General features: G+C 41.6%; 1 protein-coding gene across 1 annotated transcript in view; it reads left to right on the top strand.

Moving 5' to 3' along the window:
• Window positions 1-1,548: 1,548 nt before the first annotated feature.
• Window positions 1,549-17,608, top strand: part of TBX20 (T-box transcription factor 20) — a 51,241-nt gene continuing 35,181 nt past the window's right edge. The window contains exons 1-5 of the mRNA XM_004418832.3: window positions 1,549-2,149; window positions 5,521-5,779; window positions 6,848-7,012; window positions 10,577-10,685; window positions 14,264-14,422. Of these exons, the coding sequence (XP_004418889.1) occupies window positions 2,023-2,149; window positions 5,521-5,779; window positions 6,848-7,012; window positions 10,577-10,685; window positions 14,264-14,422 (819 nt within the window). The 5' untranslated portion in view covers window positions 1,549-2,022. The remainder of the gene's footprint in view (window positions 2,150-5,520; window positions 5,780-6,847; window positions 7,013-10,576; window positions 10,686-14,263; window positions 14,423-17,608) is intronic.

Below are 17,608 nucleotides of genomic sequence, written 5' to 3'. Positions count from 1 at the left end.
CTGCCTCTGCCCTCCTGGGCGGACTGGAGGGGAGATGAGCCGCTCCGCCACGCCAGATCCGGTTTTACTCTCAAAAGCAAACGGAGATGGGCTAGACGACCGTGTAAACCCCTTCCAGCACAAAAGCCTATGGTTTTACGAATTTTCCCAAACATTTACACGTACACACTTTGTACATCGAGGCTGATATCAGCATACGTTTCTTAGTCACCTTCATGTCGCACTTTGTTAGAAAGTATTGATACACGATGACAAGACAGGCTTAAATCGTGACCTCCCCAGATGTCAGCATTTTACTTACAGAAACGTTCTCAACTTTTGACTTTTAGTTTTTTCCCAGAAGTTTATTTTAGGAGCTGGGGGAAGGGGTGGAGTGAAGGGAGAAAAAGACTGGTGGGAAATGGGGGCTGTTTTTTTTTTTTCTTTTAAGATCCACCAAGAGGGTCCTAATCGCCAGACCGACTGGCTGGAAAGGAGCGCAAATATTTACATGTACAGCTTGAGTGTGTGTATCAGCCTGAGTTTACACGGCTCCAAGTGAAGCGGATTACCCTGCGAATTCGGAGAATTTGAGTTATTCAAGCTGAACAAGGCCAACAGGACGACCCCCACAAGGCCGTGGGAAGTCCTGGTCGCAGCCGAGTTTGCGAAGCAGAAGGTTCGGTGTCAGCCAAGCCTTGGCGCTGTAAGGCTCACACTCTCCCACTGCGCGTCGCGTGGTCCCCGCAGGGTGCCGCGCCCCCCACACTGCGCCCGCGCCTACTCCTAGCCTTCCCTGGAGTCGAGGCCCCATTTTCCAGAGTCCCTCTCGGGAATAGGAACCCCGGATGAGAGACGCACCGGTGTGCAGCAGTAGTCGCGGCTCTGAGAGCAGCATCGTTTGCCAAATGCTCGCAGCCTTCCCTTAGCGTATCTTTTGCAGGGCTGCGTCTCTCCAGCCCCATTGTCAAGCAGACCGATTTTGGAGCCCAATGAGCGCGGGGATCCAGCCCTGGGGGCTGCTCCGCAAATGGGATCTGGCACGTTGTCGCCGGCTCTGCGGCGCCTGTTTCGGCTCTACTTAGCGCTTTCCAGCTGTCCTTTGGAACTTTGAGCACCGGTTAGAAAAAGAACAGAAGCAGCAAGAACTCCCCGAGGCCTCCTCTGGTCTAGGTTCCTGTACTGGGCCACTCCGGGATCCAGAGTTTTAGGCCGGAACAAAAATGCCCCCTCCCGACAATGCGCACCTCCCTCCTGCCCCGGGACTGCGAAACCAGGCGGGGGGCGTCCGCGGCGGCTGCGCCAGCCTGAAGGTGGAACCCCTTTCGCCGGACGGGTGCCAGGTTCGCCGCCGGCTGCAGTTCGAAGCCGTGCGGGCGCCGCGCCCGGGGCGCGCCCTCCCCGCGCGGCCCGCGGCCCCGCCCCCGGCTGCGGAATCAGGAAGCGGTGACGTGGGACGGTGCTGACTGGCTACGAGCCGCTGGGATCGCCGCCGCCAGCAAATTAAGGGGCAGGGTTGTGAGCGCCCGGGCGCAGTGTCCTCCGCGCCGCGCTGCGCTCTGCACGCCCTTGCTGGGCTCCTGGGTGTCCGGCTCCTCTCAGCGGCGCTTGGCCAGTCGCCACCTCTCTGCAGCTTGGGTTGCTTCGGCTGTCCCCAGCGGGGGGAGGGAGGAAGGACGCGGAGGGGGTGCTGCAGGACCCCTGGGCTTTGCGCAGCTGATGCTCGTCTCCAGCTTCCGGCGGCGCAACCTGTGGTCGTGCGGAGCGCCGCGGTGCTTGCGCACCCGGTTGAGCCCGCAGTTGGTCCTCTCCCGTCCTCTCCGGCTAGTTCGAAGTCTCTGCGGCTCGAGGGCTTTGCGGTGGGGGAGAGGAGAGGCCACTGTGGAGCTCTCGGGAGGTTGGGGCTGACTCATCTGGAGTCCCCGGCTCTGCTGTGATTGCACTTGGAAACTTTGCGCTGTGTTTCGGTCTTTGTCTCCCTTGGGGAAGCTGGACGGTAGTTCGGCAGGCCCCGTCTCTGGACAGGACTGCGCACTGGGGGCCATGGAGTTCACGGCGTCGCCCAAGCCCCAGCTCTCCTCCCGGGCCAACGCCTTCTCCATCGCTGCGCTCATGTCCAGCGGCGGCTCCAAGGAGAAGGAGGCCACGGAGAACACCATCAAACCCCTGGGTAAGTCGGGCTGCTTGACTGTCCGCGGTGGGCAGGGGCGGGGGTGCTGCGCATCCGTCTGTCCCTCTGTTTCCTAGCTGCAGGAGGCTCGCGAGGGTAGTCGCCTTTCCCGGCGTGGGGCAGCTTCTGACCCTCAGGCCATAGGCTATATATTGGGAGTGGGAGGTTTTTTTCCTTTTTGGCCCAAGTTTTCTTTGGAGGCTTCACAGTCTGTTAAATACAACCGATTTCGCCTCTCGTACATGCGCTGGTCGCTCTCCCTACCTATTTGTCTGGAACCCCATGTCTAGTCGGACATATGGTGTGTGTGAGTGTGTGTAACTTTGTTGGGATAAAAACATTCAGGGTTAAATAATAAACCCCTTTTGACTCAACAGGATTTACGGTGCAACACCTGTTTGTACATTTGAAACTAAGGAGTCTCTAAGCGACTTCACAAAAAACTAGTTTAATTTTGTTTTTCCTCTGACTTGAATAGACTAAACAGAGTTAGCTCCTTAAAACCACTGTCAAGTGCTGCAGAATAAGCCAGTTCTTCTCGCATGAACCATTTTCTTCACAGAAGCTCTAGACTTATCTGTAAGACATCATTTTATAACTGCCATCATTTTCAGTGGAGGTTGGCAAAAACATTAGCCAGTAACCACTTCCCAAATTCCTCAACTTTTAGCTATACTGTTTATTTAACAACCTTTACCATTTATAGAAGATACTAGACTCAGCATAAAGGGAGAAAAGAGATTATGTTCCCCTTAGCACAAGTGAATTGTGTGGGAAAGAAACTGCTGGAGAGAAGTGTTTCAACGTCCCTTTACAATTGAGGGAGAAAGATGTGTTCTGGTGCTCACCTCTTGGGTCCCTGGGAAATAATTGTTCCACATCCTGATCATCTGATAGCCCTAAAACAGTGAAAAACATCAAAGCAAATGTAGGGTAATATTTCTTTAACTGTCCCCCATTTTTTCCTTCTTTCTTTCTGTCCTTCCCAACGCTTTAACATCTCACATCTGAAACAATAATAATATGAAAAATGAAGTGTTAGTCTCTGGGCAGAGAGAGAAGAGAGAACTAAAATCCCTGTGGCAACTTAGAACCAAGGAAAAGAAAACCAGAAGATCTCCGGAAAACATAATGTCAAAAAGTCTCTTCTCCAAGGTTTTCACTCCCTTCCCCTGGTTCTGCCCACCTACTCTCGCGTCTAAATCTAAACCTGCCAAAGAAACGGAAACAACCAAACAAACCCCACTGTTTAGAAAAAAATTAGCCACCAATTTCAAAGTTATCTTTGTGGGACTTCTCAAAATTATCCACTTGTATTTAGGTGGCCTCCAAATTCTCTGTAGACACCTCTATCACAGCTTGGTAGCTAGCAGGAAAAGAGGATTTCAAGTTAGAATTCCTGACAGAAGTACAGACAGCAGACTGGAAAACATGCCAGCTTCAGCTCCACTGTCATTTCAACGTTGCTTCCTTCTCTACTTATTTTCCTGAGAAAAACCACCTTTTATCTAAATTCTAAAGTATACCCCCTAGGCCCACACACATACACACAGTCTGTAAAATGAGTGTCCCTCTCCGAGGCTCAGGGATAGGCTCTGAAAGAACGAGAAGGCATTCTTGTCTCTTTCATGGGCCAGTTCAGTAGAGCACAGTTAGTACCTATAAGCCAAGGACTCTGGCAAGAGAAACACCTAAAGGTTCTGTTAGGAGAGAATGTGGTACCTTGAAACACTAGTGAGATGTTGAAGCAGTTGTAGGGTGGGGGTTGAAAGTGCCTCATCATTGCTCATATAAACACATTAAGCCTGTTTAGAAGAACTGCCTCATTCCACCAGAACGTTTCTTTAAAAAAATTTTTTTTATTGAGATATAATTGACGTATAACATTGTGTTAGAGCATTATTATATCATCTTCTTCCTCTTCCACTTCCCAACCCTGACACACTGGTTAGTCTGGGGCTTAGGCGGTTTGCCTTTTTCAATTGTCAGAAAATAAGAACATTTCTAAGGCTACTTGTTAATTCCTTATAAAGACATTATGTGAATGTGTTTCTGAAAATATGAGTAGAAAATAAGATTTTGCCATGGCATGGTTCTCTTTCTTTGAATTTGAAAATATAATGATAAGATAATTAATTTGATTATTCTTAATTTAAAACATTTCCATGAGTTAGATTATTATTGTAAGAGAAGAAAAGGTAAAAATTCTCCACTTCCTGCTTGCCTGCCTCAAGTCAAAGAGAAATATGGGAAATAAAACATTTTATATGATATATACATCATAATATGTACATACCTACATGTAGAAGTTGTTTCAGTTCCTTGAGGGCACTTAGAACAGAGTTGTTTGGAGATCAGTTTCACATTGCAGATTCAAGTAGTTTCTTTTTTAAGGGATGCAAGATAATTGGGACAATTACAAAAGTCCCCCTGTATTCCATCAAAGTGACTGGTGTAGTCCCAGGCCCTTATCAGCTGTGGAGGAGAATGTTTGGTTCATAGGCAGTGGTATTCCAGCCTGATGGTGGACGGCAAAGCGTTCTTCCTACTTTAATACTCTGCTAGCCTGGGTTTGAAGTTGTTTTCCTCACTTTCAGGACCTTTTTGAGAGAGAGAGAAAAAAAATACACACATCGCCCCTCAAGCAATTGTTTCAAGCATGTTCCAAAAATGACCCAGAGAGTGCACTCCTGTGATTTAACAAGCTATGTGCTAGAGTATTTCATGTGATCTCAGGCTGGGGGGAGGGGGGAGATTGTAAAACTGCCATAATCAAACGTCTTAAAGCCTAGGAAACTGAGAGCCAGGCAGAGAAGTGAAGTGATTTTTTTTTTAACTGCATCCCCACTTTTTCCCCTGCCCCCCTTTCATTTTCTCTTATGGCAAAAGGCCTCCAGGAGGGAAGGGAAAGTTCCTCTCAAAGTGAGGAAGGTGCTGATCTCTTCACTCCCTTGGTTTCCTTGGAGAAAAGTCTCTCCTGGTTGTCAGAGGCAGGACTGGCCCTAGATCCCACAAGCTGTGAGGTCTAGAACTTGGGAAGGATAGCAATAGCAATATTTGCTTTTTATCCTTCCTAATCACCACTTTTTGCTTTACCCACTCCTCACATTTTTATTCTCCAAAGTGGGTTTCAGTAATGGTGGTAACAAACCGTGGTTCTAAACTCATTTGGTTCACTAAGCAAGCACTGAGCATGTTACTCCATGGCAGTCTCATGCCTGTATAGTGATGGGTTATCACTACCTTCCAGGAATTTCTGAGCTTAACTCTTCCACAGTCAAATCCAGGTAGCTATTTTAGTTGTGCTGTTCTCCTTCCTGTATTTTTGCTTGACAGCATTAGCTGTCATTCTCTGTTCTCTTTGCTGGCAGAACAATTTGTGGAGAAGTCGTCCTGCACCCAGCCCCTGGGGGAGCTGACCAGCCTGGATGCTCACGGGGAGTTTGGTGGCAGCAGTGGCGGCAGTAGCAGCCCAGCCTCCTCCTCTCTGTGCACTGAACCGCTGATCCCCACTACCCCCATCATCCCCAGCGAGGAAATGGCCAAAATTGCCTGCAGCCTGGAGACCAAGGAGCTCTGGGACAAATTCCACGAGTTGGGCACAGAGATGATCATCACCAAGTCTGGCAGGTAGCGGGGGCTTGGCGGGTGAGGACTGAGGAGATGGGAATGGCGCCCTGGGTGGCTTAGGGCGTTTCCAGGAACTGGATGAAACACCACTGGTCCTGAGCACGGAGAGAAAGCTTCGCTCGAGGAGGGCTTCTTCCCACGGACTTGCTTTTGGAAAGAGCTGCTGAGACAGATGTCCAAGCTTTTCTTTCTCTGGATCTGGCCGTGGGAATCCCCACCCCGGCGTTGATGAGAAGGGCACAGGGACTAGGGATCTCCGCCCCCTGCGGCCAGGGAGAGCTGGGGTGGGGGGGGCGGGTGCAGAGTCGGCGTCTGGAGAGAAGCAGGAACTCGCGCCCCCGGTGCAGGGCGGGCTGCTGGGTGTTGCGAGGGAGGCAAGTAGCTTCCCTTTTATCGGCCACGATTTGCAGAAGCTGCCAGCTCCCGTTAAAAACTAAAATTAAAACCTGGGCGGAAGGATGACATTTGAAACGACCACACTCCCGCTAGGACGGAGCGCGGGCGCAGCGGGCCCCTTGGCGCCGCAGCCGGGCAGGCTCAGGGCGGGCAGGCAGCCACGGGTGCGGGCGGCTCCCGGGGTCTGGGGCAAAGGCTCCGGAGGTCGGTGGCCCTCCGTGCCTGGTCGCTCAGCTCTCAGGACTCTGGGGAATATTCCCAAGGTCTCTCCAACCCCGACCCTGAGAACCCCGCTCTCGCTGTCTATGGCAGGAGCGAATTTTCTCGCTGCAACGCAAGGGGGTTGCGCCAGTCGGTCTGCTTGGGAGACTTCGGATCCGGGAGCCTAACGGGCTTGATAATATAGCATAGGATTTTCCCTAATCACAGACCTTCGGGTATTAAAAAATAAAAAAAACTTTTCACCTAGCAATGCGGACTCCTATAAAGGTGACAGAATTATCTAGGTTTGGGAGAAGCTGGGTCTCCATATTCACATGTCTGGCTTTACAGGAAACAAAAAGGGTTTGGAGGTTGGTAGGGAAGGGAGTCGGACTCTTCCTCCCTCTCTAAGTCGGGTCTGCTATTAGGCAGTTTGAGCGGGGGCCGATTCTCTTTGTCTCCCTGTGTCAGGAGGATGTTTCCTACAATCCGGGTGTCGTTTTCGGGCGTGGATCCTGAGGCCAAGTACATAGTCCTGATGGACATCGTCCCCGTGGACAACAAGAGGTACCGCTACGCCTACCACCGGTCCTCCTGGCTGGTGGCCGGCAAGGCGGACCCGCCGCTGCCAGCCAGGTTTGTGTCTCCAGATATTCCGCTTGAGCAAAATGCGTGTTAACCCTACTGGGAGAACGTCTCCAGCCCTGGTTGTTTGAGTTTTAAGCAGGTCTGTTTTTAAAGCCCTGAGCTCTGGTAAGAGAGCATTCCAAGCCCAGACACTCCAGGATTGACTATACAAAACATGGGTTATTCTCTGAGAAAGGCAGAGTCTGTGCATAGACAGAACTCTCTTTAATTTTATCTTTCCTCACAATTCATTTCCTTAAATTTCAATTGGAATATTCGTTAAAAATCTGGACCCATTTCGTGTGGCACCCATTATTTCTAGTTGGCTACTTAAAAATCCTTTTTAGAAGAGTACATTTTAGTAAAGTGGTTGCTTATAGTAAATATTTGTTAACGATGTGGTTATATCTTCACATAGTAAACATTTTGGTAAAATGCGGTTGTTTTTGACCAGTAAGGGGCTCAGAGATTTTAAGTAAAAAATGCAAACTCTTTTTTCCCCGCCTCTCTATAAGTTTAGTGGATGAATGTAATTCAACATCAGGCTAATATTCTTTTACGTGAAACATTGCTCAGTTAATATGTTAGGGATCATATATGTTTATATCTGTGCTACTCATTGGTAATAATGTTTTTCCAGGAGAACCCTGTTTTAAAAAAGTCACATGCAAACCTTTATTGTGGCTGCTTTGCCCAAATGAGCATTCTGGGGGAAAAAAGCATGTTTTTGCTTATATGAATAGTAATAGCTGAAGTTACAGGAATCTAACTGTATACTTTAATACAAACAAAGAATATTAGCTGACTTTATATTTAGGGTTCTAAAATCAAGCCTCACAGCTTTTAAGTTGTTTTATGATTACTTTTTGTAATTGATTGAAAGTTCATATCAGAGCTAAGAATTTATTTAAATGTACAGACTTAGGAACTTTGAAGTTATGACTGGTTCTTCATAAGTATCTAGTTTGGAGTCTTAGTCAAGGCACAGAATCAACACAGACAATTTACACATATGGTTCAGACAGCATATTAAGCTTACTTAGTAGTTGATCACGTTATCAAGCTTACACTATGCTAAATACACTAGAGAAGAGATCAAAAGAAGCCTCTCAGAGTTTTCCATTCCCGCAAGAGACTAGGAAGGACATCTTCCCAACCCTCCAAATCAGTATATTAAATACAGACAGGACTAAAAAATTTAAAAAAAATTGTTAACTTATTTGTTTTTAATTGAGCAAGATTCACCAGTTTACAATAGACATTAAAATGAATAGAATTAGAGTTCTCTAGTATACTATTAAATAGCCGATTCACATTACTCTCGAGCTTCCTTCCAAATTTTACAATATTGTTTTAAATGAGAGAGAGAGAGAGAGAGATTGGAGGGTATTTTAGCAGATTCCTAATCATTTTTACAAGCAGACATTTTTTTCCCCCAAGACTTTCCTCTAAGAAGTTAATCACTCTTATTTAGCATACGTTTTCTTCCTATCTGAAGGTATGGAGAACTGGTGCAGGCCAGCAGGACTTTGGAAATATGACATGCCTTGTTTATGTTACTAATCTGTTCTGGTCGGAGAAGGAAAGCACGTACCAATACACTATCTTAACTGAAGCATGTTTAAGCTATTGCTGGAATTTTAAGTCCCAAGGGACTTGAGAGAGGAGGGGCTTCCTGTATGCTTTTTCCTTCATCCTAGCTTATTTATATTGATATTAGATAAAAATTTTTAGTGCATTATAGGATAGAAATATTCTAGATAATTTAAGCAACTCTTCTTTATTATTATTAAAAGAAATAGTGCTGTATTTTATAGCTCCAGAAGGGAAAGGCGAGGACCTTGGGAGGTGACCATTTTGTACTGATGGTGGAAATTCCTTGTGGTTCTAGTTCTTCGAAGCATTTTATTTTAGACTGAAGTTCATCAGTCAGTTGTTCCTAATCAGAATAAATAATGCTTGGCAATATCATATCATCATAATAATGAGTAAGACATTATATATGATCTAAAATAATGTTATATTTTCATATAGGACATTTCCTTTTCTTTAAAGTAATTGATATTTAAATAAATTAATCTTTATTAATGTGATTACATATGGTGAATTGATACTTAAAGAAGGAACATTTCATCAGCTTCTAGGACTTTAAATAATTTTGAACTTTTTTGGTGGGGTGGGTAGGATGTGGTGCTGATCCGTAAAACAACTGCACCTGTGAAGTGCCTTGGAAGGGTGACACTTGAAAAGCTACTATGGTGCGTCATCAAAGAAAATGTCAATTGAAAGGCAATTTTGAGCACTAGTCCAAAAAAAAAAAAAAAATCAAACAAACAGGCAGACACGCCAACACCTAAACCCTTTCAAGTTCTTGTATGGATCTGGTAAGAATCCTTAGTGCTGTCCGCCTTTTTTGTGCTTTGCTTCTGGTGGGCTTTGTGAGTTTCGGCACGTGTACCCACTTCTATTCTTAGTCCTTTGGGTGACAAACCACAGCACAGACTTCTTATTCTTTACAAGCAAAGAGCTTTGTGACTTTTTTCCTTGCCTTTGCCTCAATCATAATATTTATATTTAATTATAGTTATAAGGATCCTATACAAAATTTAGATATAAATACCCTGTTACATGGATAAAGGAATTTGTCCTATTAAATCAAGGATATTTCCTTCCCCTCTCATTAGTTCTGTAATCTCCCCTGACTTCAGAAAAGCTTTTGTAGACTGGATACCAAGATTGGGATTTACCCAGAGTTGTACTTAGTGTGATATTCGTAGATAGAACAAATGGCTTGCATTTAACTGTGAGTGAGTAAAAGATTGCCTTGTACAAAGCAATTGGTAAATACATTTTTTCCCATCAAAGCTTTTTTTTTTTTCCTTGCTTAGGCTGCTTACACATAAATACACTGAATAAATAGAAGCTTACCCAGATTGTTTTTACTCTTATTTACTGAGCAATTAACTAGATGATGAAAGTAGTAGTATTTAAGGTGCCAGGAGGAGCAGCAGACTGTGATCTGTGGGCTATTAAAAGTTCCCCAGGTCCCTGTATTAAAATTACCCTGTCTTGTATTTATAAAGAACACAAAATTTAAACTGAGTCACCTTCAAGTTTAAATGAGTGGATTCTCTAGGCTTGTTTCCTCTTTTAAATTCTTTGTCTTCATTGCTTTTTAGCAATGTTTATACTGGGAACTCATTATGCAATTAGTATAACCTAGTCTTTCATTTGAAAATACCTATAACAATAAGATTTTATATTTGACAGAAGCAGACCAGTAGTTGATTAGTTAGATGGATAAAAATTCACCTTAGAAAATGGCTCAGCAGATAATAGAAAATTTATTAAGTATTACCCCTTTTAGGTCATTGGTGCACGAAGAAACACATTTAGATGTTTTAGAGTTATTTTGGTATTGCTGTATTATTAAACTTGAGATTATAAGCAGGCAAATAAAATTAACTGTTTATATGAGGTTTTTGTGTTCCTTTAGAATCAGAATATTTTATAACCCACAGGGAACAGTTTTTTAAAAAATGTCTCAATAAAATTCTCTCATAATTTTCATAGGCTGTATGTACACCCAGACTCTCCTTTTACTGGCGAGCAGCTACTCAAACAGATGGTGTCTTTTGAAAAGGTGAAACTCACCAACAATGAACTGGATCAACATGGCCATGTAAGTGCAGTGCCTTGAACTATGTGGATTCCCTGGGATGGAATGGAGAAGTCACACAAAGCTTCCTCCCCCTAAGTCTCTGCCTCCTCTCCCTCTCCCTCCCTCCATCTCTGAGTCATTCTATGAGAACATTCATGTGTCCTTCGGGGAACCTTGACTGCTGCTGTCAAGAGGTGATTTGCAGGGATGCTCTGTGCCATTTCTGTGCAAGAGGGTGAGGGACCTACAGCACCATGGATTTCCTAAGACTTCTGCAACTGCTCTACTACCTGCACCAACTAAACAAAGGCTACTACAGCCCATTCTTGGGTTACACATCTAATTTCTGTCAGTGGTATATCAGATAACACAGCATAAAGGGAATGGGGCTGAGACCTCCTCTGGAGGTTTCCCCAAGTGTGTTCTATAGAACACATTCAGCGAGATGCAATAGAACAAAAGGGTTTTATGTTCAAATAGATTTGGGAAAGTGCTGTTTACTCATTATAAATCCCCTTTGTAGAGAGTCTTATGAATATTAAAGCACAGAGAAGTCTTGCAATTAAAAACAAAACAATATGATGTTGTGTCAATAAGGAGTTCATCAAAATGTGGAAAAAAGAGAAATTGGAATTTTGAGCTCATATCAATAGTTAATAGAACAAATAACCATCGATGCAGACCTTTACACAGTTGATAAGATTGCTTTTTAAGGAACTATCTGTGATGTTATTCCATACTCTTAAATAAAGATTGACATAAAAATTCTGTTTTAGATTTTATGCTAAGAAAACTGTAGACAGACTTGCGTACTTCTTTTTGATGAGGAGAATACTTTTGCTTCGATTGCCAGAAAGCACATTGGTATTTTCGTAGATTCTTTCTTTGGCTTAGATGTTCAGATATAATTATTCTCTCTCTTATCCCCTTTATTAAGTCTCTTGTTACTTAAGGTTTTAGTTTTATTGAATCTGTGCAATTTAGAAGAAGAGTTTCAAAACTTTTCTCAACAAAAAGTGGTTATAAGTAGATAATAAATTACAGAGTTCTAGACATGGTTTCAAATGGTTGGATTGAACCTGGAACCAAATAAATGGCTTCAGGCATTGCCTCCATCCATTTGCCCACAGGAGACCTCGTTTATCACGACTAAGTCAGAGTAATCAGGTTAACTCATGACTCTGCTGGTGGCACTGTTGGGATGTTGGAAGTAGGTTAACAGGTTTCTGTTATTTTATGTATTCGAAAAAGTAATTGACCTTTATCTTTAAAAATGTTGCCATAATTGTCCTTTTCTTTTTTTTTAAAGATGTTTCCATTGACAGATTTTTTTTTTTCAGGCTAAAATTTATGAAGTATTTCAGAGACATTTTCTGTAGGGCAAATATCATTCTTAGTGTCATTCATAGTAAAATTTCTTGGGTTGAAATCTTTGCAAGGAGAAATGAAATATTTTATGGTTCTGGTATTTTCTATATTTGAAGCTTTTAGAACTGTTTGAGTCTTTCCAAAAAGACTTGAGAGTTCATTTTGAGATCAGCTGCCCAGAATTGATGTTTTCCTTTTTGTATCAGCTTCATGGGTGGGAAGAGCAGTAAGCTATATTTCAGGAGCTCGAGTTCTAGTCTGATTATGCCAAGATTAGGTCTTGACAAATTGTTTAGTCTTAGATGGTTGCTAATATCCATTTTAGCTTTAAAATTTTATTACTTAATATAATTCTTTGTCATCAGAAATAGTGTGTTCTGAAAACTACAAGGAAAGATTTTTAGATCCTGTGTTGTTTAGCCAAATTCTTTGAATCAGTCCTGAAGAAGCCCCTTTTATAGATGCATTTTAGTTTTATAACAGGAAAATTTCTTACTTCCAGGAATTTACTTCTTCGATGAAGTGGAGTCCACATTTCTATTAGTGTTCCTTAGCCCCATGAGGGCTTGAGCAGAGTCAAGGAGTCCTGGGTCTGAGACTCTGTCTGGGGTCTGAGTCTGTCCGGCACCCTTTCCCAAAGGAAATTTACCTTGGGGTGGTGTAAGTAGGGGAGAGGGGATCTTATTTAAAGCTTAGAGCTTTTTCCATTGTGTATCTGAAAAATGTGAAAATTCTATCTTCTTAGTAGAATATGTAATGAATGCTCAGGTTTTTTCTTATATCACTATTAGGAGGCAAATGTTTGCTTTTGTCACTTCGAATTTATTCCAGTTTTATGAATGAGCATAGATAGATATCTTGAACTCCTAGGAATAAACCCATTTTACAAAGAGATAACTTTTTTTTTAAGTTTATTTTGATTCATTGGAAGCTCTTATTTGTTTCAGTTATTCCTATTCAGGTTTGGGATCATAAAAAGATGGCATATTCAAAATTCAATACCAGTTAATGTCCTGTAACTTTGAGTTGGCTTATATCTCAGCACAGAGAGAGATTGATTCTACATCAGTTATCTCACAGTGACTAATATTTAACTCTGCTAAAGTCAACCAGCAGGAACACTCACCACCATACCCATGTTAGCCAAGAAAACAAGGGAGCCATTAGTTGCAACAATGCTGCATGCCATTGACCCTCGTCCTGCCACAGTATTTATCAAACGCCTGCCCTGAGAGCCAAGCTCTCTGCTAGGCCCTTGGGGTGAAGGGCATACAATGTGAGCCCTGTTATACCAGGAAAGACATACCCAGTTTTGCAGATTAAGGTTGCTGTCTGGGTGGCGGGCGGGATGATGTGGAAAACCTTTTATATCTGAAAGTAAATTTTGTTGCTCAGATTTTATAATGGCAAATTATTGTATTTTATTTAAAAGATACATGAAGAATACTGCTAGGGTTTGTTTATGATTTCTAAGTATTGGGCAACTTTTTTTAGCTACGGAATGGAAGATGGCCATCACTATCATTCATGGTTAGTTTATAACTGGAAGTCAGAAATCAATGAATCTGTCAGAAATAATAACAATAATAATAATAATACAGTTCATATTTACTGAGCACTTCCTATTTGCTATGTGATTACAAAGGTTACATCATCTAATCCTCACCACAACCCTATGAGGTTAATATTGTTTTTGCATTTGAGAAAACAATGTTGGTGAGGTGAGATCACTTGGCTCAAGATTAAAGAGCTAGAAAGTAGCAGATTCACTGTTCTAACCAAGGTCTGTCTAATAGCACACCACCTTTCTAAATTGTTTTATTTCTCCCCCATAAATAATAATCTGTCCTCCTAGAATATATAACTTCTTACTTTAGAAAATTTAGACATCCATCCTTTGGTCTAATCAGACTAACAAACAAAAAATATTTTAAAAACTTGATTTAAAAAAATAATAAACTTATCCTCCAGATGACTTTCCCCCCATCATTTTAGAAAGGACACTTGAAACAATCTGTATTATTTTCAGTTTTGGTAAAATGCAATTCACAAAGATGACTCTGCAGTATCTTGTGAAAATGATTTGCCTTAAGAATGGAAAGGGTAGATCCTAATCTTAAAACTGAATTAGAAACTGTAGATTTTATGGTTCTTTCTTTGCCTCACTGTAATTTAGCCTGTTTAGAAATATAATTACTTACAATTCAGGACTTCCCATTTTTTTGTTGTAGATAATTTTGAACTCAATGCATAAGTACCAGCCACGGGTGCACATCATTAAGAAGAAAGACCACACGGCCTCATTGCTCAATCTGAAGTCTGAAGAATTCAGAACATTCATCTTTCCAGAGACAGTTTTTACGGCAGTCACTGCCTACCAGAATCAACTGGTGAGTGCACCATGCACAATTTATTTCCTAAATAAGATAAGGATTTAGGAGGTTCTTTCATTTTCTTGGCTATCTCAGTACTCAAAATAGAAGTTCACTTTGGAGCGAGATATTGAGTGTCACCCCCAGGACCTCTTAGTGTGTTGAGTGACCTTGGCTCAAGGTTATGAAGGTTATCTTTTCTAGAATCTTAATACTCCTGTCAGGTTGTTCACTGCCCACTCTCCCAGTCCAACCTGCCCCAATCTGCTTTCTCAAATTTTCTTCTCGAGAAAATTACCTGCTTCCTTTTCCTCCTCTTGGTAGAGACGTGTGACGTACAAAACCATACACTCATTGCTTCATAAAATTTGGAAGTTCAGTTTTTCTGCTAAATTAGCACACAGATTCTAGCCAACTGCCCAAACTGCTGATACTTTAGATATTTTGTGAGGCTTATTCAGCTGTAATTTAGGGTAAGGTAATTCTAGTAGAATGATTTTAAATGTGTCTGTAGATAATAAACTGTAGTATGTGAGCAGTGATGTGTTTAATTAACATCAAGATATCTAGTTGATAATATTGAGTTATATATTTTGTACTCTGTTGTACATATTTAAAATTTATGCATTTCTTCATTCATAAAGTGTAGTCCAATTCAATAAATACTTGTCAAAGTCTTACTAAGGGCTGGGTACTATTAGATACTTCCTCATATGTCTTCTTTCATGGTTAGCATAGCCTTGAAGACTGGAGTTATTAGGAACATTTTATAGTCAGGAAGCTGAAGCTAAGAGAGGATAAGTAACTTTTCTACAGCCAGGAAGGACCAGAAGTAGAATTTCTTTTGATATACTGTAGTAAAAGGTACTCACAATTGTCAGTTTACTTGACACATTTGGTTGTTTGTAGCCACTCTAGGTCTTTGCATCTTGTTTTTATTTGATTAGTTAGAGGTAACCAGGACTATTGTTCCCTTCTTGTCTTGATGTTGTTATATTTTGAGTTCCCAGTGAATGACTGTTAGGTGCTGCCTGATAGATGGCTCAGAGTCCAGAGTGGGATGGTCAACCAGAGGAGATGTGGTGTTGAGTCTCTCAGGAAAAACAAGAAGATAAAGCTGAAAGCCGAGGTAGCCCTACACATATGAGGAATGGGAGCCCAGAGAAGGGGCATGGACAAATGACCGGAATGGATGTGTGTCTGTAAGGCATAAGCACCTACAATTTCTGTACAACTCTGAGTAGATTTCACTTCACCACTGTGGCTGCCATTTTCCTTAAGCGTAAACTGGAGCTAAGAACTGCCCGGACCATCTTAGAGAATTGCTGAGAGGATCAAATGAGATGCTGTGTGTAAACATGCCTGTGGAAACTGTAAGGCACTCTATAAATAAGGCATGTGGTTACTGTTGGACTGTCTCTGGAATGTCCAGAGAAGATTTGTCACCATTTGGATTTTAAAATGTTAGTGGTGTATTTCTTAATCAGGTAAATGAATGCACAAATGTTATCATACTAATCATTTTAAAGTAAAAACAAACTATTGTAACTTTTGAATTATCTCTAAGATAACACAAGAGTGGAAACTTTCAGAGAATGCCCAAGCTAAAAATTTGGGTATAGACTGAAGCCCACAAAAGCCTAAAACACTACTGCTGTTTTTCTGAGAATCTGGAACATTGACACCAACAATCCCATTTTTAATTTATTTGAGGACACATGTAATGCAGATATCATAGGTTCAGAAAAGATTCCTGAAACATTTAATTTATTTTACACTAATTGAATTTATAGCTTTTATAAGTTTATATTAGTATATTTAGTATATTTATTAGTATAAATCTATTATTTTGGAGACAAGAAATGTTGTTGATATTTGAGAATGAAGTAAAAACTTGTCATGTGGAAACGTCATTGCTTTCATCAGAATTCTCTGAGAGGGAACCAAAGCAAGAATAGGTAAATTGGGTTTTTTTAGGGAAAATTACAGACAGAACAAAATTAAAGGCAGTTTCTAAGTATAACACTTTAGATTTGGTTTAATGGGTGAAGGAACAATCGTGAATAAATGTTAGCAGGACCTCTCATGTCACAGTGTACTGGAATAGGAGGTTATTATCTACATAGTTATAATAACAGCTAATATTTGGGTACTTACTATGTGCAAGGCACCATTTAAAGTACAATGTATTATTTAATCTTCCCAATGATATTATGAGATAGGAACAACAGTATTTTTATGTTGCATTTTACAGCTGAGACAATTGAGGCACAACGTTAACTCATCCAAGGTGACCTTGCTGCTCCCATCACAGATTTGAATCCAGGTGGTTAGGTTCAAAAGTCAGTGTTCTTAACTCTAAGCTTTAGGTACCCGGTGTCCGCAAGAAAGCAGAACTTCACCTCCTCACAGCTTGTCACCCTGATGGACTCTGAGACATCCTTTCTAGAGGGTTCCAACTCTTCATGTTCATTTTTTTTCTTTTCAACAAGTGCTTCCTGCTTACCTGCTGTGTGCAGGGTGCTGTTCACACTGCACAGCAGCCAGTGTAAGGAGATGGTAATCATCCTGAACTGGCCGTCAGAAGATCTACCAGCACTAGCTGCATCTAATCGGGACTGTATGGTTTAATGACATTATCTCATTTAATTCTTTTTTTTTACACTCAACTTATTTAGAAAATTTTCAAATATCCAAAAGTTAAACAAATGGTAAAATGAACCCCATGTACTGTCCACCCAGATTCAACAATTAACATTGTGCCATATTTGCTTTACCTCCCCTGCCCCAGTTCTCTATCTCTGTAAATATACATACTTTTCCCTTTCCCTCAAACATTTGAAACTAAGTTGCATGCATCATGATACTTTACCTATAAAAACTTCTATAAGTTTATACTGACAATAAGAATATTATTTTCGTAACCATAGTATCTTTATCACAGCTAAAAAAATTTGTAAGAATTATTCCTTAATATCAACTAAATTTTAGTTCATATTAAAATTTTCAGGATTTACCAACAAATATCTTTTATAACCTTTTTGTTCCCCCCTCTGAACTAGGATCCAACTAAAGTTCATGGTTTGGATTTATTACTTTTAATTTAGAAAAATCTCTACATTTTTTCTCAATATCTCATATAATTTTGACACTAATCCCTTGAAGAAGGCCCATGAGCCCCATTTTGTAGATGAAGAAACTGAG

The sequence above is a fragment of the Ceratotherium simum genome, chromosome 1 (genome assembly GCF_057802395.1).
Source record: "Ceratotherium simum simum isolate JZ-2026a chromosome 1, ASM5780239v1, whole genome shotgun sequence".
Lineage (NCBI taxonomy): Eukaryota > Metazoa > Chordata > Mammalia > Perissodactyla > Rhinocerotidae > Ceratotherium > Ceratotherium simum.
Note: the sequence above shows the minus strand (reverse complement) of the source record. Positions and strands in the feature narration are given on the sequence as shown.